This window comes from Pleurodeles waltl, chromosome 11 (genome assembly GCF_031143425.1).
Source record: "Pleurodeles waltl isolate 20211129_DDA chromosome 11, aPleWal1.hap1.20221129, whole genome shotgun sequence".
In the NCBI taxonomy this organism is placed as follows: Eukaryota; Metazoa; Chordata; class Amphibia; order Caudata; family Salamandridae; genus Pleurodeles; species Pleurodeles waltl.
The window spans coordinates 936,049,098-936,075,294 of record NC_090450.1 but is presented as its reverse complement, the minus strand read 5'-3'; the positions used below and the strand labels follow the sequence as shown (position 1 = coordinate 936,075,294).

Sequence of the window (26,197 nt, the reverse complement as noted above, 5' to 3'; positions counted from 1 at the left end):
ACTCCTCACACTCTCTGGAAAAGATGCAGAATCTTATGACCTCATGAAGGGTACCCTGATTGAGGGCTTTGGATTCTCCACTGAGGAGTATAGAATTAGATTCAGGGGGGCTCAAAAATCCTCGAGCCAGACCTGGGTTGATTTTGTAGACTACTCAGTAAAAACATTAGATGGTTGGTTAACTGGAAATGAAGTGTGTGACTATGTTGGGCTTTATAATTTGTTTATGAAAGAACACATTTTAAGTAACTGCTTCAATGAAAAGTTGCATCAGTATCTGGTAGACCTAGGTCCAATTTCTCCCCAAGAATTGGGAAAGAAGGCAGACCACTGGGTCAAGACTAGGGTAACCAAAACTTCCACTGGGGGTGACCAAAAGAAAGGGGTTACAAAAACTCCCCAGGAGAAAGTGGGTAACACTAGAAACAAAGAAAAAGAGTCCTCTGTAGGCCCCCAAAAACCAGAACAGGTGGGTGGGCCCCAGGACACAACCCAAAACAAAGGTGGGTACCAGGGTAAGAACTGGGATGCCACTAAGGCATGGTGCCACAACTGTAAACAGTCTGGGCACCACACCAAGGACACTTCTTGTCCCAAAAACAAACCCCAGAACAAAATTCCTGGGGTAACCAGTGTAGCCATGGGAGATGACTCCTCAGATGAGGAGGTCTTCCTAGCCTTCAACTGGAAACAGGGCCCAACAGGTGAGTTGGAGATTCCAGAGGGAAGTAGACACTTCCACCACCTACTGGTGAATGGAATCCCAACCACTGCCCTGAGAGACACTTGTGCCAGTCACACTATTGTGCATGACAGGCTGGTGCTCTCAAACCAGTACATCCCAGGTGAGACTGCCAGGGTAAGAGTTAGCCTAGACAGGGTCACTAAGAGGCCTGTGGCTTTAGTGCCCATAGAAGTGGGTGGCACTCTTAGCTGGAGAAGGGTAGTAGTCAGTACAGACCTCCCCCTTGATTGTCTCCTTGGAAATGACTACCCAGAGGTTAGTCAGAGCTCAAGAGAGGAACTGGTCCAGTGCCAGTCCTCTCCCAAGGATTCTGGAAGTCCTGCCTCTGCAGTAAATGCAAGCAGGCCCCAGAAGAAGAAGAAAAGAAAACAGAGTAGGAAGGGTGGACAACCTTTAGCCAAGGTTACAGCAAGCCAAGGAGATTCTGCTCCAGTAGGGGAGAACTCCAAAAATGGCCCTGATAAAGTCCAACCTGACCCACAAGAAGTCCTGGCTAGTCAGGCAACTGTTAAACCTGAGTGGGTGGCTCCTCAGCTAACAGAAGAAAGAGTGGAAGAAGGGTGTTTACTACAAGATGTGGTAACCCCCCACTCCAATACAGCAGACAGGCAACCTGAACCCAAAGAAGCCTGAAACTTAGCCCCTTCCCTTTTAGGTGAAGAGCTAAAGGTGTGGTTCTGGGCACTGACAGCTGTCAGTGGCCTCTGCTGGGTGTTAGCCTTTATGGCTGCACTATCCTTAGCATGGTGGTCTGACCCCATGCCAAATAGCAAGTTAGACCCCCTGACCCTATTGGTCATGGTGGGGTTACTCCAGCTCTGGGTAACCTCTCTGGGTAACCCTGGCCAAGATAAGGTTAGCAGAGGTGGATACCTCTAAGACCAAGATAGAAAGAATGGGTGGAGACATTGAAGAGGCAGACAAGAGGCAATTCAGACTAGGTCCTATCACTGTGGAAGTAGGTCAGTTCCCCAAAGGGAATGACCTGAACAGAAGGATGTAAGGCAGAGTAGGCCCTGCAACTAACCAGCCTATTTCTCCTACTCTTCCTCGCCTGACAGACTAGGAAGACTCTCCCAGCTTGGGCTGAGTCTCCTGGCCTGTGGGCTGGGGGGGGCTTGTGTAAAGAAATGGCTCCCTGTTGCAGTTACCCCCCACTTTTTGCCTGATACTGATGCTGACTTGACTGAGAAGAGTGCTGGGACCCTGCTAACCAGGCCCCAGCACCAGTGTTCCTTCACCTAAAATGTACCATTGTATCCACAATTGGCACACCCTGGCATTCAGATAAGTCCCTTGTAACTGGTACTTCTAGTACCAAGGGCCCTGATGCCAAGGAAGGTCTCTAAGGGCTGCAGCATGTCTTATGCCACCCTAGAGACCCCTCACTCAGCACAGACACACTGCTTACAAGCCTGTGTGTGCTAGTGAGAACAAAATGAGTAAGTCGACATGGCACTCCCCTCAGGGTGCCATGCCAGCCTCTCACTGCCTATGCAGTATAGGTAAGACACCCCTCTAGCAGGCCTTACAGCCCTAAGGCAGGGTGCACTATACCATAGGTGAGGGTACCAGTGCATGAGCATGGTACCCCTACAGTGTCTAAACAAAACCTTAGACATTGTAAGTGCAGGGTAGCCATAAGAGTATATGGTCTGGGAGTCTGTCAAACACGAACTCCACAGCACCATAATGGCTACACTGAAAACTGGGAAGTTTGGTATCAAACTTCTCAGCACAATAAATGCACACTGATGCCAGTGTACATTTTATTGTAAAATACACCCCAGAGGGCACCTTAGAGGTGCCCCCTGAAACTTAACCGACTATCTGTGTAGGCTGACTAGTTCTAGCAGCCTGCCACAAACCGAGACATGTTGCTGGCCCCATGGGGAGAGTGCCTTTGTCACTCTGAGGCCAGTAACAAAGCCTGCACTGGGTGGAGATGCTAACACCTCCCCCAGGCAGGAATTGTCACACCTGGCGGTGAGCCTCAAAGGCTCACCTCCTTTGTGCCAACCCAGCAGGACACTCCAGCTAGTGGAGTTGCCCGCCCCCTCCGGCCAGGCCCCACTTTTGGCGGCAAGGCCGGAGAAAATAATGAGAAAAACAAGGAGGAGTCACTGGCCAGTCAGGACAGCCCCTAAGGTGTCCTGAGCTGAAGTGACTCTAACTTTTAGAAATCCTCCATCTTGCAGATGGAGGATTCCCCCAATAGGGTTAGGATTGTGACCCCCTCCCCTTGGGAGGAGGCACAAAGAGGGTGTACCCACCCTCAGGGCTAGTAGCCATTGGCTACTAACCCCCCAGACCTAAACACGCCCTTAAATTTAGTATTTAAGGGCTACCCTGAACCCTAGAAAATTAGATTCCTGCAACTACAAGAAGAAGGACTGCCCAGCTGAAAACCCCTGCAGCGGAAGACCAGAAGACGACAACTGCCTTGGGTCCAGAAACTCACCGGCCTGTCTCCTGCCTTCCAAAGATCCTGCTCCAGCGACGCCTTCCAAAGGGACCAGCGACCTCGACATCCTCTGAGGACTGCCCCTGCTTCGAAAAGACAAGAAACTCCCGAGGACAGCGGACCTGCTCCAAGAAAGGCTGTGACTCTGTTTCCAGCAGCTTTAAAGAACCCTGCAAGCTCCCCGCAAGAAGCGTGAGACTTGCAACACTGCACCCGGCGACCCCGACTCGGCTGGTGGAGATCCGACACCTCAGGCGGGACCCCAGGACTACTCTGATACTGTGAGTACCAAAACCTGTCCCCCCTGAGCCCCCACAGCGCCGCCTGCAGAGGGAATCCCGAGGCTTCCCCTGACCGCGACTCTTTGAACCTAAAGTCCCGACGCCTGGGAGAGACCCTGCACCCGCAGCCCCCAGGACCTGAAGGACCGGACTTTCACTGGAGAAGTGACCCCCAGGAGTCCCTCTCCCTTGCCCAAGTGGAGGTTTCCCCGAGGAATCCCCCCCTTGCCTGCCTGCAGCGCTGAAGAGATCCCGAGATCTCTCATAGACTAACATTGCGAACCCGACGCTTGTTTCTACACTGCACCCGGCCGCCCCCGCGCCGCTGAGGGTGAAATTTCTGTGTGGACTTGTGTCCCCCCCGGTGCCCTACAAAACCCCCCTGGTCTGCCCTCCGAAGACGCGGGTACTTACCTGCAAGCAGACCGGAACCGGGGCACCCCCTTCTCTCCATTCTAGCCTATGTGTTTTGGGCACCACTTTGAACTCTGCACCTGACCGGCCCTGAGCTGCTGGTGTGGTGACTTTGGGGTTGCTCTGAACCCCCAACGGTGGGCTACCTTGGACCAAGAACTAAGCCCTGTAAGTGTCTTACTTACCTGGTTAACCTAACAAATACTTACCTCCCCTAGGAACTGTGAAAATTGCACTAAGTGTCCACTTTTAAAACAGCTATTTGTGAATAACTTGAAAAGTATACATGCAATTTTGATGATTTGAAGTTCCTAAAGTACTTACCTGCAATACCTTTCGAATGAGATATTACATATAGAATTTGAACCTGTGGTTCTTAAAATAAACTAAGAAAATATATTTTTCTATACAAAAACCTATTGGCTGGATTTGTCTCTGAGTGTGTGTACCTCATTTATTGTCTATGTGTATGTACAACAAATGCTTAACACTACTCCTTGGATAAGCCTACTGCTCGACCACACTACCACAAAATAGAGCATTAGTATTATCTCTTTTTGCCACTATCTTACCTCTAAGGGGAACCCTTGGACTCTGTGCATGCTATTCCTTACTTTGAAATAGCACATACAGAGCCAACTTCCTACAGTACCCCTACAGTGTCTAAACAAAACCTTAGACATTGTAAGTGCAGGGTAGCCATAAGAGTATATGGTCTGGGAGTCTGTCAAACACGAACTCCACAGCACCATAATGGCTACACTGAAAACTGGGAAGTTTGGTATCAAACTTCTCAGCACAATAAATGCACACTGATGCCAGTGTACATTTTATTGTAAAATACACCACAGAGGGCACCTTAGAGGTGCCCCCTGAAACTTAACCGACTGTCTGTGTAGGCTGACTAGTTCCAGCAGCCTGCCACACCAGAGACATGTTGCTGGCCCCATGGGGAGAGTGCCTTTGTCACTCTGAGGCCAGTAACAAAGCCTGCACTGGGTGGAGATGCTAACACCTCCCCCAGGCAGGAGCTGTAACACCTGGCGGTGAGCCTCAAAGGCTCACCCCTTTGTCACAGCCCAGCAGGGCACTCCAGCTTAGTGGAGTTGCCCGCCCCCTCCGGCCACGGCCCCCACTTTTGGCGGCAAGGCTGGAGGGAACAAAGAAAGCAACAAGGAGGAGTCACTGGCCAGTCAGGACAGCCCCTAAGGTGTCCTGAGCTGAGGTGACTCTGACTTTTAGAAATCCTCCATCTTGCAGATGGAGGATTCCCCCAATAGGGTTAGGATTGTGACCCCCTCCCCTTGGGAGGAGGCACAAAGAGGGTGTACCCACCCTCAGGGCTAGTAGCCATTGGCTACTAACCCCCCAGACCTAAACACGCCCTTAAATTTAGTATTTAAGGGCTACCCTGAACCCTAGAAAATTAGATTCCTGCAACTACAAGAAGGACTGCCTAGCTGAAAAACCCCTGCAGAGGAAGACCAGAAGACGACAACTGCCTTGGCTCCAGAAACTCACCGGCCTGTCTCCTGCCTTCCAAAGATCCTGCTCCAGCGACGCCTTCCAAAGGGACCAGCGACCTCGACATCCTCTGAGGACTGCCCCTGCTTCGAAAAGACAAGAAACTCCCGAGGACAGCGGACCTGCTCCAAGAAAGGCTGCAACTTTGTTTCCAGCAGCCTTGAAAGAACCCTGCAAGCTCCCCGCAAGAAGCGTGAGACTTGCAACACTGCACCCGGCGACCCCGACTCGGCTGGTGGAGATCCAACACCTCAGGGGGGACCCCAGGACTACTCTGATACTGTGAGTACCAAAACCTGTCCCCCCTGAGCCCCCACAGCGCCGCCTGCAGAGGGAATCCCGAGGCTTCCCCTGACCGCGACTCTTTGAATCCAAAGTCCCGACGCCTGGGAGAGACCCTGCACCCGCAGCCCCCAGGACCTGAAGGACCGGACTTTCACTGGAGAAGTGACCCCCAGGAGTCCCTCTCCCTTGCCCAAGTGGAGGTTTCCCCGAGGAATCCCCCCCTTGCCTGCCTGCAGCGCTGAAGAGATCCCGAGATCTCTCATAGACTAACATTGCGAATCCGACGCCTGTTTCTACACTGCACCCGGCCGCCCCCGCGCTGCTGAGGGTGAAATTTCTGTGTGGGCTTGTGTCCCCCCCGGTGCCCTACAAAACCCCCCTGGTCTGCCCTCCGAAGACGTGGGTACTTACCTGCAAGCAGACCGGAACCGGGGCACCCCCTCCTCTCCATTCTAGCCTATGTGTTTTGGGCACCACTTTGAACTCTGCACCTGACCGGCCCTGAGCTGCTGGTGTGGTAACTTTGGGGTTGCTCTGAACCCCCAACGGTGGGCTACCTTGGACCAAGAACTGAACCCTGTAAGTGTCTTACTTACCTGGTAAAACTAACAAAAACTTACCTCCCCTAGGAACTGTGAAAATTGCACTAAGTGTCCACTTTTAAAACAGCTATTTGTCAATAACTTGAAAAGTATACATGCAATTTTTATGATTTAAAGTTCCTAAAGTACTTACCTGCAATACCTTTCGAATGAGATATTACATGTAGAATTTGAACCTGTGGTTCTTAAAATAAACTAAGAAAATATATTTTTCTATACAAAAACCTATTGGCTGGATTTGTCTCTGAGTGTGTGTACCTCATTTATTGTCTATGTGTATGTACAACAAATGCTTAACACTACTCCTTGGATAAGCCTACTGCTCGACCACACTACCACAAAATAGAGCATTAGTATTATCTATTTTTACCACTATTTTACCTCTAAGCGGAACCCTTGGACTCTGTGCATGCTATTCCTTACTTTGAAGTAGCACATACAGAGCCAACTTCCTACAGCAGACCAGGGGGGTTTTGTAGGGCACCGGGGGGGACACAAGCCCACACAGAAATTTCACCCTCAGCGGCGCGGGGGCGGCCGGGTGCAGTGTTAGAACAAGCGTCGGGTTCGCAATGGAAGTCAATGAGAGATCAAGGGATCTCTTCAGCGCTGCAGGCAGGCAAGGGGGGGCTTCCTCGGGGAAACCTCCACTTGGGCAAGGGAGAGGGACTCCTGGGGGTCACTTCTGCAGTGAAAGTCCGGTCCTTCAGGTCCTGGGGGCTGCGGGTGCAGGATCTTTTCCAGGCGTCGGGACTGAGGTTTCAGAGAGTCGCGGTCAGGGGAAGCCTCGGGATTCCCTCTGCAGGCGGCGCTGTGGGGGCTCAGGGGGGACAGGTTTTGGTACTCACAGTCGTAGAGTAGTCCGAGGTCCTCCCTGAGGTGTTGGTTCTCAACCAGCCGAGTCGGGGTCGCCGGGTGCAGTGTTGCAAGTCTCACGCTTCTTGCGGGGAGATTGCAGGGTTCTTTAAAGCTGCTTCTTTGGATAAAGTTGCAGTCTTTTTGGAGCAGGTCCGCTGTCCTCGGGAGTTTCTTGTCGTCGTCGAAGCAGGGCAGTGCTCAGAGGAGTCAGAGGTCGCTGGTCCCTTTGGAAGGCGTCGCTGGAGCAGAGTTCTTTGGAAGGCAGGAGACAGGCCGGTGAGTTTCTGGAGCCAAGGCAGTTGTTGTCTTCTGGTCTTCCTCTGCAGGGGTTTTCAGCTAGGCAGTCCTTCTTCTTGTTGTTGCAGGAATCTAATTTTCTAGGGTTCAGGGTAGCCCTTAAATACTAAATTTAAGGGCGTGTTTAGGTCTGGGGGGTTAGTAGCCAATGGCTACTAGCCCTGAGGGTGGGTACACCCTCTTTGTGTCTCCTCCCAAGGGGAGGGGGTCACAATCCTAACCCTATTGGGGGAATCCTCCATCTGCAAGATGGAGGATTTCTAAAAGTTAGAGTCACCTCAGCTCAGGACACCTTAGGGGCTGTCCTGACTGGCCAGTGACTTCTCCTTGTTATTCTCATTATTTTCTCCGGCCTTGCCGCCAAAAGTGGGGGCCGGGGCGGGCAACTCCACTAGCTGGAGTGTCCTGCGGTGCTGTGACAAAGGGGTGAGCCTTTGAGGCTCACCGCCAGGTGTTACAGCTCCTGCCTGGGGGAGGTGTTAGCATCTCCACCCAGTGCAGGCTTTGTTACTGGCCTCAGAGTGACAAAGGCACTCTCCCCATGGGGCCAGCAACATGTCTCTAGTGTGGCAGGCTGCTGGAACTAGTCAGCCTACACAGATAGTCGGTTAAGTTTCAGGGGGCACCTCTAAGGTGCCCTCTGGGGTGTATTTTGCAATAAAATGTACACTGGCATCAGTGTGCATTTATTGTGCTGAGAAGTTTGATACCAAACTTCCCAGTTTTCACTGTAGCCATTATAGTGCTGTGGAGTTCGTGTAAAACAGACTCCCAGACCATATACTCTTATGGCTACCCTGCACTTACAATGTCTAAGGTTTTGCTTAGACACTGTAGGGGTACAGTGCTCATGCACTGGTACCCTCACCTATGGTATAGTGCACCCTGCCTTAGGGCTGTAAGGCCTGCTAGAGGGGTGTCTTACCTATACTGCATAGGCAGTGAGAGGCTGGCATGGCACCCTGAGGGGAGTGCCATGTCGACTTACTCGTTTTGTCCTCACTAGCACACTCAAGCTGGCAAGCAGTGTGTCTGTGCTGAGTGAGAGGTCTCCAGGGTGGCATAAGACATGCTGCAGCCCTTAGAGACCTTCCTTGGCATCAGGGCCCTTGGTACTAGAAGTACCAGTTACAAGGGACTTATCTGGATGCCAGGGTCTGCCAATTGTGGATACAAAAGTACAGGTTAGGGAAAGAACACTGGTGCTGGGGCCTGGTTAGCAGGCCTCAGCACACTTTCAATTGTAAACATAGCATCAGCAAAGGCAAAAAGTCAGGGGGCAACCATGCCAAGGAGGCATTTCCTTACAGGTTGGTTTTCTCTTTGTGAATTTTTTAATAAATCCATCACTGGGGTCAGTGGTTTATTATTCTGAGATGTTTGATACCAAACATCGGAGGATTCAGAGAAGCCATCATGTAGCTGGGGAACTCATAATGACCAGTGTCCAGCACATGATTTTAAAATGGCTTCCCTGTACGCTTACTATGTCCGAGAATCAACAAAGACAGCAGGGGCATATCTGTATACATATAGTGGTACGAGGAGGGATTAAGTTGTCTACCTCCTCAACATGGTCACTGTGGGAAAGCAGAGTCTCACTGCCAAGTGTTGCTGTTCCTGCAGAGGAGAGGGTGTGAAGCACCTCCACCCAGAGCAGGCTTTGTCCCCGACTCCTGAGAGCACAAAGACTCCCACCCCATGGGGTCAGAAACTCTTCTGGTGGTCGCAGGCTGGCATAGACAGGTCAGCCACACACTAGAGATTTGGGTGAATTTCAGGGGGCATATCTAAGATGCCCTTTGTGTGCATTTTTTCAATAAATCCAACACTGGCATCAGTGTGAGTTTATTGAGGTGAGAAGTTTAATACCAAACCCTTTCTTCAGTGAAGCCTTCCTGGAGCTGTGGGGTTTGTAATGACAAACTCCCAGCTGATGTTCTCAATATGGCTACACTGTACTTACAGTGTCTAAGAATAGACTTATACACTGTAGGGGCATATTGCTCAGGCAGCAATGCCCTCACCTCTGGTGTAGTGCACCCTACTTTAGTGCTGTGAGACCTGCTAGCGGGTGACTTACTTATGCAGAGACAGTGGTTTGTGGGCATGGCACCCAGGGAGGAATGCCATGTCGACTTTACCTTTTTCTCCCCACCAACACACATAATCCGCAATGTAAGTGTGTATGTGTTTGGTGAGGGGTTCCTTAGGGTGACACAATATATGCTGCAACCCTTAGGGACCCTCCCTGGTCACAGGGCCCTTGCTACTAGTGGTACCTTTTACAAGGAACTTAGCAGTGTGCCAGGAGTATGACAATTTTGGAAGCAGTAGTGCAGTTTAGGGAAAGAACAATCAATCAATCAATCAATCATGGTATTTATAAAGTGCGCTATGTACCCGTCAGGGTTTCGAGGCGCTGAGGGGGGGGGGGGTTGGGGGGGAGCGCTGCTGGATTAGCGGTCGAAGAGCCAGGTCTTGAGGAGCCTTCTGAATGTGAGGAGGTCCTGGGTCTGGCGAAGAGATGTGGGGAGAGAGTTCCAGGTCTTGGCGGCGAGGAAGGAGAAGGATCTGCCGCCGGATGTCTTGCGCTGGATTCGGGGTACGATGGCGAGGGCGAGGTTGGCGGATCGGAGTTGACGTGTTGGAGTGTAGAAGTTGAGTCTGGTGTTGAGGTAGGAGGGTCCGGTGTTGTGAAGTGCCTTGTGAGCGTGGGTCAGGAGTTTGAAGGTTATCCTCTTGTCTACCGGGAGCCAGTGGAGTTCCTTTAGGTGAGGGGAGATGTGACTTCGGCGAGGTATGTTGAGGATCAGTCGGGCGGAGGCATTTTGGATACGTTGGAGGCGTTTGATGTCTTTGGTTGGTATGCCTGTGTAGAGTGCGTTGCCGTAGTCAAGTCTGCTGCTGACTAGGGCCTGGGTCACCGTCTTTCTGGTTTCTGTTGGAATCCACTTGAAGATTCTGCGGAGCATTCGAAGGGTGTTGAAACAGGAGGAGGAGACGGCGCTGACCTGTTTGGACATGGTGAGGGCGGAGTCCAGGATGAAGCCGAGGTTTCTTGCGTGGCTGGCAGGGGTGGGTGGGAGTCCGAGGACGGAGGGCCACCAAGAGTCGTTCCAGGCCGAGGGAGTGCGTCCGAGGATGAGGACTTCCGTCTTGTCGGAGTTGAGTTTCAGGCGGCTGTTGTTCATCCAATCGGCGATGGATTTTAGTCCCTCGTGGAGGTTTGTTTTGGCGGTGAGCGGGTCTTTGGTCAGGGAGAGGACGAGCTGGGTATCGTCGGCGTAGGAGATGATGCTGAGGTGGTGTTGGCGGGCCAGTTGAGCGAGGGGGGCCATGTAGACGTTGAACAACGTGGGACTGAGGGAGGAACCTTGGGGGACGCCGCAGATGAGGTTGGTGGCTTTGGAGCGGAAAGGGGAGAGACGGACTCTCTGCGTTCTGTCGGAGAGGAAGGATGAGATCCAGTGGAGGGCTTTATCTTGGATGCCGGCTTCTTGGAGGCGGGTCAGTAGGGTGCGGTGGCAGACGGTGTCAAAAGCGGCTGATAGGTCGAGGAGGATGAGGGCTGAGGTTTCGCCGTTGTCCATTTGATGTCTGATGTCATCTGTGGCGGCGAGGAGGGCAGTCTCAGTGCTGTGGTTTCGTCTGAATCCGGATTGTGAGGGGTCCAGGATGGAATTGTCTTCGAGGAAGTGGGTGAGCTGGGTGTTGACGATCTTCTCGATGACTTTCGCTGGAAAAGGGAGGAGAGAGATCGGACGGAAGTTTTTGAGGTCGTTGGGGTCAGCCTTGGGTTTTTTGAGGAGGGGTTGGATTTCTGCGTGTTTCCAGCTGTCCGGGAAGGTGGCAGAAGTGAGGGAACACAGGTGCTGGGGCCTGGTTAGCCGGTTCACAGCACACACCCAGTGAAGTTAGCATCAGATAGCGGACAAAACTTGGGGGTGGGGGGGCATACCAAAAGGGGCACTTTCCTACCCACACCAAGATATAAAAGTAACAAGTATCTGTATATATGTTTAGGCATCAGAAAAAAAATCACTCTGGTAAGTAAGTTTTTAAATAGGAATTATTTTCGCTTTAAAAGGTGGACACTGCTATTTCTGAGTTGTTCAATGTCATCCTATGAGAGGAAAAACAAGTTCTGCAAACAGAAAAGTACAGTGACTTACAAGACCAATCTCCATGAGTTAGGGTGAGTGCTGGGCAAGGTCCAAGGGAGCACCAGCAGTACATCACCAGTGGCACTGGGGAGGCGGGTGCAGGGTGTAAAACAGCGTTGGGTGGAGATAAGTCACTGTGAAAAGAGGCTGGATGCTCTGGCTAGGAAGCCAGTCGGGCTGAAGCAACAGTGGGGTTCAGGCCTCATGATGCTCGGGCACAGGTAGGCACCTCTTCTCCCTGGCTCAGAGGTGACTGGTGCAGAGGTGTCTTTAGGTATAGGGATTTCCTTTCTGGAGTGGTTGCAGTAGAAGGGGGATGCATGCAGAGTCTGTAGGTGTCGTCAGGGAGTCTAGGAGGCGTGAAACCACGATGTAGTTGGACTCTGGAGGGCTGAAGAATCTTGTTGGCACCGGTGGTCCACTTCAACTCAGGTCTGGGATGGCCAGTGCAGTGATGACATCAGATGTTGGGTTTTGGAGGTTCCTGAGACTTCAGAGTCCCTTTTTTAGAGTTGGATGGAGAACATGTCCACTGTTCATTGGACGTCTTGAGTCTTTTTCGAAGGCAGGCAGTCCTCCCAGGTTTCTGGAGACAGAATTTTGACAAGTGATGCGTACAGGCTGGCTGAGTTGGTACCATGCCAGCTGCTTTTCTCCTTTTCTGCTTTGATTGCTCTTCAGGGTCCATGGACTTCTCAAGTCATCAGAATCTGCTTTTCTGGTGCCAGGGGCTCCCCTAAATACTGAATTTAGGGGTGTGTAGTGTATGAACAATGTGCTACTGCCTTCCCACCCCCCCCCCCCCCCTCCTCTATGACTACTACTTGTGGGACGTGGGCATAAACCTGTCCCAGAATTCCTAGGAATTGCCATCTCAAAGATTTCTCCCTCTGAAAAATTGTGTTCACCTCAGCTTAGCCCACCTGAGGGTTATTCCTACCAGACTAGTTAATTGTCCCACCTCTGCTGGTGCCGAGGGGCTCTGGACAAGGGGCTGGCTTCATCTCCTGTGAGGGGGAGCCTAAATGCGCATTTCAAAGTCCACAGCCCTTTGAGGCTTGCCGCCTTAGAAAGGCTAATTAGCAGGCCGTCCTGTGGGAGGTGGTTTTACACCCTCTCCTGAGGGCAATGACCCTTATCCTAGGAGGTCAGCACACTGTCTCAGGTTGGCAGAGACCAGTCAGCAAGCACACCAGAGGCTAGTGTTAGGACCCAATTCAAAATGCCCTTTGTCTGTGTCTTTAGTGTCCTCACCCTTTCTTTTTGTCTTGGGATCAGAGGTGTCCACCTCTGCCAACCCTATCTACGCCAGGACAACCCCCAGCTTACCCAAAGAGGTTACCCACAAATTGAGTAACCCCACCATGACCAACAGAGTCAGGGGGCCTAGCTTGCTGTTTGACATAGGATCAGACCACCATGCCAGGGATAGTACAGCATTAAAGGCTAAGACTCAGCAGAGGCCACTGACAGCTGTCAGTGCCCAGAACCACACCTTTAGCTCTTCACTGACAGGTGAAGATGCTAAAATACAGACTTCTTTGGATTCAGGTTGCCTGTCTGCTGTTTTAGAGTGGGGGGTGGTTACAACATCCTATAGCAAGCACCCTCGTTCCACTCTCTTCTGTAAGCTGGGGAGCCACCATTTCAGGCTTAACAATTGCCTGACTAGTAAGGACTTCTTGTGGGTCAGGTATGGCTTCACCAGTGCCAACTTTGGAGATCTGATAGAAACTTCTAGTTGTAGATTCCTTACCTTAGAATTTCCCCCCAGGTGGCAGTCTGGATCCGGAGATTTTTCTCAAGGAGTACCCCTATGTGCCATCAGATTTTGTTGGTGGGCTATGCGTGAGTTGTCTGCTTCTTGTGCGCCGGATACGATGTCCCAGGACCTATATAGGTGCCACCCCGGCGTGCTGACGTCATTACTTTTCTTTCCGTGCCAGCCAGCACTGATGCGAAGAAGAGCTACCCCTCAGTCACTTTTTGTATGTTTTTTTTTGTTGTTGTTTAAAAAAAAAACTTTTTGCCAAAGATTTTTGAGTGTCTACACTCCTAGTGCGAATCCTGTCATCGGGCGATGTTCGTGACGGATCCACACCTCATATGCTTGTGGTGCCTGTAGCACAACCATGACATGAAGTCGTGCTCAGATTGCCTGGCCTTGAATCGGAAAGCTTTGAGGAAGCAGTCCCTAAAGCTCATTGTGGCCCAGTGCTTGGCTTGGTGTTTCTCCTGATCTTGGTTGAGAGTAAGGTGCAGAGAACGGTTCTGGAGCCCTCATTCATCATCGTCCCACTCTAAGCCCTCAAGACGGTCGGGTAAGTCGAGGCACAAGAAAAAGTAGAAGAATTACAAGCGTTCTTGTACTTCACCCCGTCTGTCGGTCAACAAGACGAGGGAAAAAGAGTGTAGTCGTTCCAGGCCTCTGTCCTTGGAGCCTGCGTCTGGGTCAGCTCTGCACCTCCCCGAGTTTCCGGAAGCTGGAGCGACCCCTGTCGTACTCAGTGTTTTATATGCCCATTCACCTCATATTTGGGCAGTCCAACTCCGCTGGTGTGCCCTCGGGCATGTGGGTTTCAGCAGGGGCCTCCTCCCACGCCAGCGGCTTCTGCCTCTGTTCTGAGGGGGGCATCCTGGATCCAAACCGGCATCGGTCATACCATCTTCACTTTACCCACCACCGGTTCAGACCTCGGTGCTTCTGACGTTGCCGTGCCCTCAGGTGGTGTCGGCCCCCATTCTCATTGCCGACTCCGACACGGAGCCGGACCACCGCTGCACGATGCCAATTCTGACTTCAATATGGACCTTGCTCCCTAGGTCGGATCCTGACCCTTATTCTATTGGGTTAGGGTAAAGTGAGGATTGGGAGGGGTCGCTGGACCCTTTAGAATACCAGCTTAAAGATCCCATGGACTGGCGGATGGACGGACCTGGGTGAGGCCAGGGGTCTAGACACTTCCCCTGACACTGGCATGCTTTCTCCCCCTACTGTGGCTATGGAAGAGGGAGCCTCCGGGGGTTCTGAACTGGTGCAACCCGGATTATGCAAGGAGGGCACTAAAGCAGTCTGGTGGAGCTCAGAGGCCACCCCACCCCATGAACAGGGGGAGGTGGTCACACCTCTCACTTGCAGGAAATCCATTGTTCTGCCTTCCTCTGCTTGAGCCAGGCTCACCACAAGAGGGCAGAACAGTGTCTGGGGTTGGCAGTAGCGTGGGTTACAGGGGATCATGCAACTAGCATTCCAAACATGCCTAGGTTTGGAGAAGCTGTTATGTAGTTGGAACACTCGTGTTGACCAGTGTCCACTACATACTTTAAGATAACTACCCCACACTTACAAAGTCCAGGGAATGGAGTCTGGGGTTTGTAAGGTTACCCTGCTCACGCAGGGTACCCTCATACTTAGGAGCATGCACCCTTCCTTTGGGCTGACGGACCTACCAGAGGAGTGACTTACAGTGTCTAAGTGCAGTGTTCAGGATATAAGGTAAGCCATATATAAGTGGTGAAAGGGTGCATGCACCATTGCACGCAAGCTGCAATGGCAAGAATGCAGGCACAGTTTACATGGGCTCTCATGGGTGGCACAATACATGCTGCAGCCCATGGGAGACCCTGGTGTACCAATGCCCTGGGTACCTAAGTACCATATACTAGGGACTTACATGGTGCACCAGTATGCCAACGGTGGGGTGTAAGGTTTACCAGCACCCAAATTTAGAGGAGAGAGCACAGGCACTGGGGTCCTGTTTAGCAGGATCCCCGTGCACTACAGTCTAAACACACTGACACCAGGCAAAAAGTGGAGGTAACTATGCCAGAAAGATGCTACTTTCCTGCATCTGGCTTTTTGCCGATGTCCAATCCACCATTATGGACATGCCCTTTGATGATGCCTGTCTCTTCGGAGACAAAGCAGGTTCGGTGTAGGAAGTTGGCTCTGTATATACTATCTCAAAGTGAGAGATAGTGTGCACAGAGTCCAAGGGTTCCCCTTAGAGGTTGATAGTGGCAAAATTAGATAATACTAGTGCTCTATTTTGTGGTAGTGTGGTTGAGCAGTAGGCTTATCAGAGGGTAGTGTTAAGCATTTGTTGTACACACGCAGGCAATAAATGAGGAACACAGACTCAAAGACTTAACTCCAGGCCAATAGGTTTTTATAGTGAAAAATATTATTTTCTTAATTTATTTTAGAACCACAAGATTCAAGATTTGAGGTAAGTACATAAAATGCAAGGTACTTGACACAGGTAAGTATGGAACTTTTAATTAAAGCAGTAGTACACACATTATAGGTTAAACATGGCAATAAGCTATTTTAAAAGTGGGCACAGTGCGAAAATCAACAGTTCCTGGGGAAGATAAGTTTGGTTAGGTTTTGCAGGTAAGTAAAGCACTTACACAGTCAGTCTCATGGGCATAGGCAGCCCACCGTTGGGGGTTCAAGGCAACCCCAAAGTCACCGCACCAGCAACACAGGGCCGGTAAGGTGCAGAGGTCAAAGGAGGACCCAAAACACATAGGTGCCTATGGAGAACAGGGGTGCTCCAGTTCCGGTTTTGTAGAGCACTGGGGGGGACACAAACAGGCACACAAAACACACCCTCTGCGGCACAGGGGCGGCCGGGTCCAGTGTGCAAAGTAGGCGTCGGGTTTGCTATAGGGAGCAATGGAGGGACCCGGGGGTCACTTAGGCGATGCAGGCAAGGCACAGGGGGGCTTCTCGGGCCAGCCACTGTCTGGGCTAGGATGAGGGCCGCCTGCTGGTGACTCCTGCACTGGTGGGTTGTTCCTCGCGGTCCTGGGGGCTGCGGGTGCAATACTTGGTCCAGGCATCGGGTTCCTTGTTACCAGGCAGTCGCGGTCAGGGGGAACCTCTGGATACTTTCTGCATGCGTCGCTGGGGGGGGGGTCGACTCACGTTACTCACGTCGTCGCAGTCACCTGGGAGTCCTCTGCAGTGTTAGCTCTTTGGAGCTCGAAGCGGGGGCGTCGGGTGCAGAGTGAGAAGTCTCACGCTTCGGGCGGGAAGGGAGAGTTCTTTCAAAGTTGTTTCAAAGTTACAAAAATGTTGCAGTTGGTGAACAGTGCCGCTGTTCTCTGCAGTTTCTTGGTCCTTCGGGTTCAGGGCAGTCCTCTGAGTCCTCAGAGGTCGCTGGTCCCTGTCGGATGTGTTGCTGTGCAGGTTCTTTGAGTCTGGAGACCGGCCGGTAGGGCTGAGGCCAAGTCAGTTGTCATCTCCATCGTCTCTGCGGGGCTTTCAGGTCAGCAGTCCTCCTTCTTGTAGGTTGCAGGAATCTGATTTCCTGGGTTCAGGGTCACTCGTAAATACTCAATTTAGGGGGGTGTTTAGGTCTGGGGGGCAGTAGCCAATGGCTACTGTCCTTGAGGGTGGCTGCACCCTCTTTGTGCCTCCTCCCTGAGGGGAGGGGGGGCACATCCCTATTCCTATTGGGGGAATCCTCCAATCTAAAGATGTAGGATTTCCAAAGGCAGGAGTCACCACGGCGCACCTTAGGGGCTGTCCTGACTGGTGGGTGGCTCTTCCTTGTTTTTCTCATTATCCTCTCCTGCCTTGCCACCAAAAGTGGGGGCAGTGGCCGGAGGGGCGGGCATCTCCACTAGCTGGGATACCCTGGGTTGCTGTAACAAAAGGCATGAGCCTTTGAGGCTCACCGCCAGGTGTTACAGTTCCTGCAGGGGGAGGTGAGAAGCACCTCCCCCAAGTACAGGCTTTGTTCCTGGCCACAGAGTGACAAAGGCAGTCTCCCCATGTGGCCAGTACCTCATCTGGTTGTGGCAGGCTGGCAGAAACTGGTCAGCCTAGCACTAGGAGTCGGACTGGTATTCAGGGGGCATCTCTAAGATGCCCTCTGGGTGCATTTTACAATACATCCCACACTGGCATCAGTGTGCATTTATTGTGCTGAGAAGTTTGATACCAAACTTCCCATATTTCAGTGTAGCCATTATTGAACTGTGGAGTTCGTGTTTGACAAACTCCCAGACTGTAGGAAAATGGCACCCTGTTACAATTTACACCCCCCCCCCTTTTTGCCTGATATTGATGCTGACTTGACTGAGAATTGTGCTGGGACCCTGCTAACCAGGCCCCAGCACCAGTGTTCTTTCACTTAAAATGTAGCATTGTTTCAACAATTGGCATACCCCTGGAACACCGATAAGTCGCTTGTAAAAGGTACCAGTGGTACCAAGGGCCCTGTGACCAGGGAAGGTCCCTAAGGGCTGCAGCATATGTTGTGCCACCCTAAGGGACCCCTGACCTAACACATGCACACTGCCATTGTAGATTGTGTGTGTTGGTGGGGAGAAAAAGGCAAAGTCGACATGGCATCCCCCTCAGGATGCCATGCCCACAAAATACTGCCTGTGGCATAGGTAAGTCACCCCTCTAGCAGGCCTTACAGCCCTAAGGCAGGGGGCACTATACCACAGGTGAAGGCATAGCTGCATGTGCATTATGCCCCCACAGTGTCTAAGTCTATTCTTAGACATTGTAAGTACAGTGTGGCCATATTAAGTATATGGTCTGGGAGTTTGTCAAAACAAACTCCACAGCTCCATAATGGCTACACTGAATACTGGGAAGTTTGGTATCAAACTTCTCAGAATAATAAACCCACACTGATGCCAGTGTTGGATTTATTTAAAAAATGCTCACAGAGGGCATCTTAAAGATGCCCCCTGTATTTTACCCAATCCTTCAGTGCAGGACTGACTGGTCTGTGCCAGTCTGCTGCTGAGAGATGGGTTTCTAACCCCCTGGGGTGAGGGCCTTTGTGCCCTCTGAGGCCAGAAACAAATCCTGCTCTGGGTTGAGGTGCTTCACACCTCCCCCCTGCAGGAACTATAACACCTAGCAGTGAGCCTCAAAGGCTCATACTTCATGTTACAATGCCCCAGGGCATCCTAGCTAGTGGAGAGGCCCGCCCCTCTGGACACAGCCCCCACTTTTGGCGGCAAGTCCAGAAGAGATAATGAGAAATACAAGGAGGAGTCACCCACCAGTCAGGACAGCCCCTAAGGTGCCCTGAGCTGAGGTGACCCCTGCCTTTAGAAATCCTCCATCTTGGTTTTGGAGGATTCCCCCAATAGGATTAGGGATGTGCCTCCCTCACCTCAGGGAGGAGGCACAAAGAGGGTGTAGCCACCCTCCAGGACCGTAGCCATTGGCTACGGCCCTCCTGACCTAAATACACCCCTAAATGCAGTATTTAGGGGCACCCCAGAACCCAGGAAATCAGATTCCTGCAACCTGAACTAAAAAGGAGGACTGCTGACCTACAAGCCTGCAGAGACGACGGAAGACGACAACTGCTTTGGCCCCAGCCCTACCGGCCTGTCTCCTGACTTGAAAACCTGCAACCAGCGAGGCATCCAATAGGGAGCAGCGACCTCTGAAGCCTCAGAGGACTGCCCTGAATCCCAGGACCAAGAAACTCCTGTGAGCAGCAGCTCTGCTCAACAACCAGCATTAAACTTACAACTTTTCTACTACTTCAAAGACTTCACTCTTCCCGCCGGATGTGTGAGACTTCACACTCTGCACCCGACGCCCCCGGCTCGAGAACCAACACCACAGGGAGGACTCTCTGGCGACTGCGACCCCGTGAGTAGCCCTAGATGACCCCCCCTGGACCTCCGCAGCGATGCCTGCAGAGAGAATCCAGAGGCTTCCCTGACCGCGACTGCCTGTAACAAGGGTCCCGACGCCTGGAGCAAGCACCGCACCTGCAGCCCCCACGACCAGAAGGAACCGAATCTCAGTGCAGGAGTGACCCTCAGGCGACCCTCTGCCTAGCCCAGGTGGTGGCTGACCCGAGAAGCCCCCCCGTGCCTGCCTGCATGCTAGAGTGACCCCCGGGTCCCTCCATTGTTTCCTATTCAAAACCCGACACCTGCTTTGCACACTGCACCTGGCCGCCCCTGTGCCTACTTGTCGCACCCCCCCCCCCGCTCTACAAAACCCCCCTGGTCTGCCCCCGAGGACGCGGGTACTTACCTGCTGGCAGACTGGAACCGGAGCACCCCTGTTTTCCATAGGCGCCTATGTGTTTTGGGCACCTCCTTGACCTCTGCACCTGACCGGCCCTGAGCTGCTGGCGTGGTAACTTTGGGGTTGCCTTGAACCCCCAACGATGGGCTTCCTATGCCCAGGAACTGAGACTTGGAAGTGTCTTACTTATCTCACAATCTAACCAATACTTACCTCCCCAGGAACTGTTCATTTTTGTACTGTCTCTACTTTTAAAATAGCTTATTGCAATTTTAACAAAGCCTGTATATGTTATTGCTCTAATTCAAAGTTCCTAACTTACCTGTGTGTAGTACCTTACATTTTATGTATTTACTTCAAATCTTGAACTTGTGGTTCTAAAAATAAATTAAGAAAATATATTTTTCTATATAAAATCTATTGGCCTGGAGTTAAGTTTTTTAGTGTGTGTTCCTCATTTATTGCCTGTGCGTGTACAACAAATGCGTAACACTACCCTCTGAAAAGCCTACTGCTCGACCACACTACCACAAAATAGAGCATTACAGTTATCTAATTTTGCCACTATCTTACCTCTAAGGGGAACCCTTGGACTCTGCACACTATCTCTTACTTTGAGATAGTATATACAGAGCCACCTTCCTACACAGACCATATATTCTTTATGGCTACCCTGCACTTACAATGTCTAAGGTTTTTAGACACTATAGGGGCATGGTGCTCATGGACATATGCCCTCACCTGTGGTATAGTGCACCCTACCTTAGGGCTGTAAGGCCTGCTAGAGGGGTGACTTACCTATGCCACAGGCAGTGAGAGGTGGGCATGGCACTCTGAGGGGAGGGCCATGTTGACTTAGTTATTTTATCTCCACCAGCACACACAAGCTGTGAGGCAGTGTGCATGTGCTGAGTGAGGGGTCCCCAGGGTGGCATTAGACATGCTGCAGCCCTTAGTGACCTTCCCTGGCAACATGGCCTTTGGTACCAGGGGTACCATTTACAAGGGACTTACCTATATGCAAGGGCTGTGCCAGTTGTGGGACTAAAGGTACAGTTTAGGGAAAGAACACTGGTGCTGGGGCCTGGTTAGCAGGGTCCCAGCACACTTTCAATCATAACTGGCATCAAAAAAAGGCAAAAAGTCAGGGGGTAACCATGCCAAGGAAGGCATTTCCTTACAGTAACCAAGCCATGAGAGGCATGTTCCTACACTCGTTGCTCAAGGTCTTCAAGGAGTCCCTGGCAATGGGCAGATCCTTGGGCCTCGCAACTGCCCCTCGCCCCCCTCAGTCTGCTTTTCGCCCCTTTCGTGACTACGGATGGAGCACCAGACCTCGTCAGTTACTCTCCAGCCCCCCATGATGGCCTGCCTCTGTGTGGCCAGGGACGTGGGATCCAATGTCATCGTGGGGTCAGGGAGCCAGCGGTCTAGCTAGTACACAACCCCTTTACTCCACCAACACCCCCCCCCCCCCGCAACCCCCCACACCTGTTCCGGCAGCAGCCTCCAAACATTCCTAGTCTGACACTGCTCCACCAGGAGTCAGTCGTAGGCAGGGTTTGCCATCACAAATAGTCCGGGGCTACTCCCTCCCCTTCGAGACTGCCCCTCCATCCATGCCACCACCCTGCGATCGGATGATTGAGGATCACCTGGCACTTCTTGGTGAGGAAGTTATGGCTCTTTTGGGTAAGGGAGCCATAGAGAGGGTCCATGTGCCGGAAGTAGGTCATGGTTGTTACTCCCATTACTTTCGAGGACCAGGGCCTCCGCCCTATCCTAAACCTTCAGTCCCTTAATCTCTTACTCAAGAAGCAGAAGTTCACAATGCTCACTCTGGCTCAGTTTCTATCTGCCCTGCCTTCAGGAAACTGGATGGTAGTGTTTGACTTGCAGGATTCATATTTCCATTTTCCTTCCCTGCCTACCCACAGACATTACTTGCATTTCACAGTAGGCCATGAGGATTTTCAGTTCACCGTGCTCCCCTATGGCCTTACCAACGTCCCTCAGGTATTCACCAAGGTGAAGGTGGTGGTCGCAGCTCATCTGCGCATGTCAGGGATTTCAGTCTTCCCCCTACCTTGACAACTGGCTGTTGAAGGTGGGTTTTCCTTAGGCTGTCTTCTTCCGCCAGACTACAGCGGACCTCCTGCATTTGATGGGCTTCACTACAAATGTGCTGAAGTTACACCTGACTCTCTCTCAGATGCTTCTTTTTAATCTGAGCTGTTCTAGACACAGTACAGTTTCAGGCTTATCCTCACGAGCAGCAAGTCCAGGATATTCAGGCTATGATACCAATGTTTCATCGTTTATCCTGGATTTCGGTGATAATGACTCTGAAGCTGGTTGGCCTCCTGGACGCCTGCATCCTACTGGTGACACATGCCAGATGGCATTTGCTGGTTCTGCGAGTGGGACGTGAGGTTCCAGTGGGTGCAGCATCAGGGGAATCTCTACGACAATGTCCAGATCTTGAAGGGAACTATGCAAGTTATGCAGTGATGACTTTTGAATCGGGATTAGGTCAGGGGCAGATCCGTCTCCCTTCCCCAAGCAGATCTGACAGTAGCGTCACTCCTGGGATGGTGTGGCCACATGGGAGAGGCATCTGGTCTCTGGCAGAGTCCAGACTCCACATCAGTCTCTTGGAACTCACAGCAATCAGACTGGCATTGAAAGCATTCCTTTCCTCTCCCAAATGGAAAGTAGTGCAGGTGTTAACAGACAAACCTGCCCCCATGTGATACTGCAACAGGCAGGGTAGGGTGGGATTGTGGACCCTTTGTCATGAGGCTCTGCACCTCTGGACATGGCTGAAACATCAAGGCATTTCCTTGCTGGTTCAACACCTGGCAGACTTTCTGAACTCCAGAGTGGACAAACTCAGTCATCAATTCCTGGTCGCTCACAAATGGCTTCTCCATCCGTAGGTGGCACAAGTTCACTTTCAGCAGTGGGGAGAGCCTTGGTTAGATCTTTTAGCCTCTGTAGAGAACACGCAGTGTCAGCAGTATTGCACATTGGATTTTCCACAGCAACACTAGCTGTGCCACACTTTTCGTCTCAAGTGGAGTTCAGGACTCCTTTAGGCTTTTCCGCCTATACCACTTCTGCCCAGAGTTCTCAAGAAGATCAAGAACGACCGGGCACAATTAATCCTTGTGGCTCTGGACTGGGCACGAAGAGTCTGGTGTCCAGCGCTATTGAGCATGGCCATTGATCCTCCCATCAGACTGCCCTTTTAGGAAGAGCTTCTGTTGCAGCAGCAGGGGAGGTTTCTCCACCCGAACCTGCCTTGTCGCCACCTCCTTATATGGAGTTTGAGCGGCAGTAGTTGACAGCTTTTGACCTTCCATCTGAATGTCTAGTGTTACCTTGGCAACGAGGCGTCCCTCCACCAAAACTGTATACTCTTGTTGATGGAACAGATTTGTGACATGGTGCACAGACAAGTCTGTTGACCGCCTCTGTGCCGCTCTTTCCAAGGTCCTCCTGTTTATATTTAATTTGTCCCAGCAGGGCTCTGCTTTGGGCACCCTCAAAGGTTATCTGTCTGCTATCTCTGCATTTATGAGATTACCTGATCGACCCTCTTTAAGACTCCTGTAGTTAGTAGGTTCCTTAAGAGTCTTAAACATATGTTTCCTCTATCACCATTCGTAATGCCACAATGGGATCTGAATTTGGTTCCTACCTTCTTAACGTGCGCTCCTTTTGAGCCGCTCCGTAATTGTCCTCTCAGGCTTTTGACGTTTAAAACAGCCTTCATTGGGGCCATTACATCTGCCCGCATGGTGAGTGAGCTACAGGTATTTTCATCTAAGCCACCCTACCTTTCCATCTGTCCAGGCAAATTGGTGCTTCGCACCAAGGCTTCTTTTTTTCTAAAAGTGGTCGCACCCTTTCATGTAGGCCAATTCATCACCTTGCCTACTTTTCATGCACCCCCTCATCCTTCTAAGGAAGAGGAGAGACTCCACCGCCTGGACCCCAAAAAGAGCATTGGCATTCTACTTTGATCGTACCAAAAGGTTTGGGGTTGATGATCAACTCTTTGTTGGATATGTGGGTGCGAAGAAAGGTCGGGCAGTGTAGAAGAGAACTATCTCTAGATGGGTATTTCTGTGCATTAAAATGTACTACGCATTGGCTAAAAAGCAATCCCCGGCGGATTTGTGCACTCACTCTAGTAGGACGACAGCTGCAGCCACTGTTAGTACGTGAAGTTCTAGTCCTGGACATCTGTCAGGCAGCAACGTGGGCTTCTCTGCACATGCTCACTAAACACTACTGCCTGGACAAGCAGGTCCGAAGGGATGGATATTTTGCCCGTTCGGTCCTGCAGGACTTCCTTGTATGATCTTGGTTCGCACAAATAATAGTAATATCAAGTGATATGTTCTGATATCATCATGAAGGAAACATTTTAATAGACACACCAGGTTGCCAAGTATTTGTATCAGGAGGTCTAGTTCTTCTGCTAAGGCTGGCTACCCATGCCATCCGCTGTAGAACATGTTTTGGTTGTGCTGTATCTTTTCCTGTGTGTATTTGATGGGAAAAGCTTGGGGTTAGCGTTTACTGGCTTCTGTACACTGCTAGCTTTTGGCTTTAGTATTAGAAGCTGGTTTACCGCAGTACAAAGATGTTTGTAGAGTACTACTTTTCATAGTTCGCTTACTCCATCAGTAGCCAGCGTTTTTAACTAAGTTTGGAATCTGCTACCCCCAGTACTGAATATGCTTGAATGAGATTTGTTAAAATTTGTGTTTTTCAGCGGCCACCACCAGTGCTTGATGCTCTTGGGCGGGTCATTTCTGAATCTCCGCCTGACCAGTGGGAAGCCAGGTATGTGTTATCATATTGCATTTCACTCTTACAATGCTTATTGCAGCCTTTGATGAACAACCAGTGGCTGTGGGTATAGGTGGTTAATGATCTTGTTACTGGTCGCCCATTTTGGACGGACGGAGAACATAACACTCTACACACACAAAGGTCTTCACTAGATTGCCTTGTACTGGAGAGGTGAAACTGCACTCGCTGTGAGGGCGATTCAAAAGTCTCTTTCAGCCTAAAGCTGTTAGTTTCTCTGCTTCCTTTCCCCAGGTGTGGCATCGCCCTTGCTTTAAACAAGCTTTCTCAGTACTTGGATGGCTCTCAGGTGAAGCCTCTCTTTCAGTTCTTTGTGCCAGAAGCCCTCAATGATCGAAACCCTGAGGTCAGGAAGTGCATGTTGGATGCAGCTCTTTCAGCCCTCAATACTCATGGCAAGGTAAGGATTTGCACCTTCAGATAAACAACACCTGATTGAACGTCACAATTACACTTCTCAATGTGATACTGTAAATGTCTCTGTTTTTGTAAGATCATCCCTCCCATCAAAGTGCATTGCTATATGCAGACGTTTTTAAAGCACATAATTGTTAGGTCAGAGTATGTGGATTGAACATATTTTCTGTACTATGAAGAAATACACTACATTGCGAACAGTTAAGCGGGAAACAATAGCATGCCTTTCTTGCATGTATCTGAACTATTCTAATTGTGAGGGTGTTTACATTGGTTCCCCTCCAGTACTTAGAATAGATGTGTGGATTCCACGTTTTTGTGTGCCACAAGTGCTATCTCTAGGTCTCCCTTCAACCCGTGCAAGTTAATAAACTTTGCTAAACGGCCTTTGCATTATTCAGACTATTTTATTTATTAAGTTCATTCGGTCTAGAAATCTAGTCCATTTAAAATAATAATAACAATCATACTTAAAAAAGGATGTAATAAAAACATGGTAACAATGTAAAACCAATAGACGTCAAAACAGTGTAACAATAAGAACAACAAAACAAAGCATTTCATCAAATATATAAATACAATAAAATAAAACATGAATAAATATAGTAAAAAAAGGGGACAGAGCTCAAAACTGAAATATAAGACTTTTTGTCTGGAGGACCAGTATGCACAACCAAAAGACAAAAAAGACAGAAGATAGTCTGATTGGACTAAAAGACGACATTATCAGAGTACCAATCTAGGAAAACAACAGGATAACTTATATGAGAAGGCTATATGGGCTTGTGCAGTCTTGGTAGTCATAGGGAAGGCAACAAATTCATAATGGAAATTTCCAACTAAAAACAATACAAAAAGGATAAAAAAAGAAGATTAAAATCCTTCTGAAAACAAGTATAGAAATGGCTCAGGAGCCTTTGGGTGCAATGAACTTGCGACGGATGTACCAGGCCTCCGATAAATATTTGGTAACTGGAATGGCAACCCTGGGAGAAGGATCATGCGTACAGATTCTAATGGCTGTTACTCTGTCCTGAAATGACATGTTTTTACAGAGGGGAATAATCCACCTCTTTCTTGGTGTCTTGTACAAAGGGCAGAAGAATAATACATGCTCTGATGTTTCTTTGCAAAGTTGACAGAAGATACACCTATCATTTGTAGCGATGTTAGATGGCCAATGGGCCGTGAAACCATTGGTAGGCAATGTGCCATATCTTAACTGCAGGTA

The 26,197-nt window shown here is 50.6% G+C and overlaps 1 protein-coding gene across 2 annotated transcripts in view; it reads left to right on the top strand.

The window, feature by feature from the left end:
* The window catches only part of GCN1 (GCN1 activator of EIF2AK4), a 1,158,386-nt gene that overhangs the window by 690,664 nt on the left and 441,525 nt on the right, over positions 1 to 26,197 (top strand). For both annotated transcript variants that reach the window (XM_069215038.1, XM_069215039.1), the window contains exons 31-32: positions 24,452 to 24,522; positions 24,784 to 24,949. In XM_069215038.1, coding sequence (XP_069071139.1) covers positions 24,452 to 24,522; positions 24,784 to 24,949 — 237 coding nt within the window. The remainder of the gene's footprint in view (positions 1 to 24,451; positions 24,523 to 24,783; positions 24,950 to 26,197) is intronic.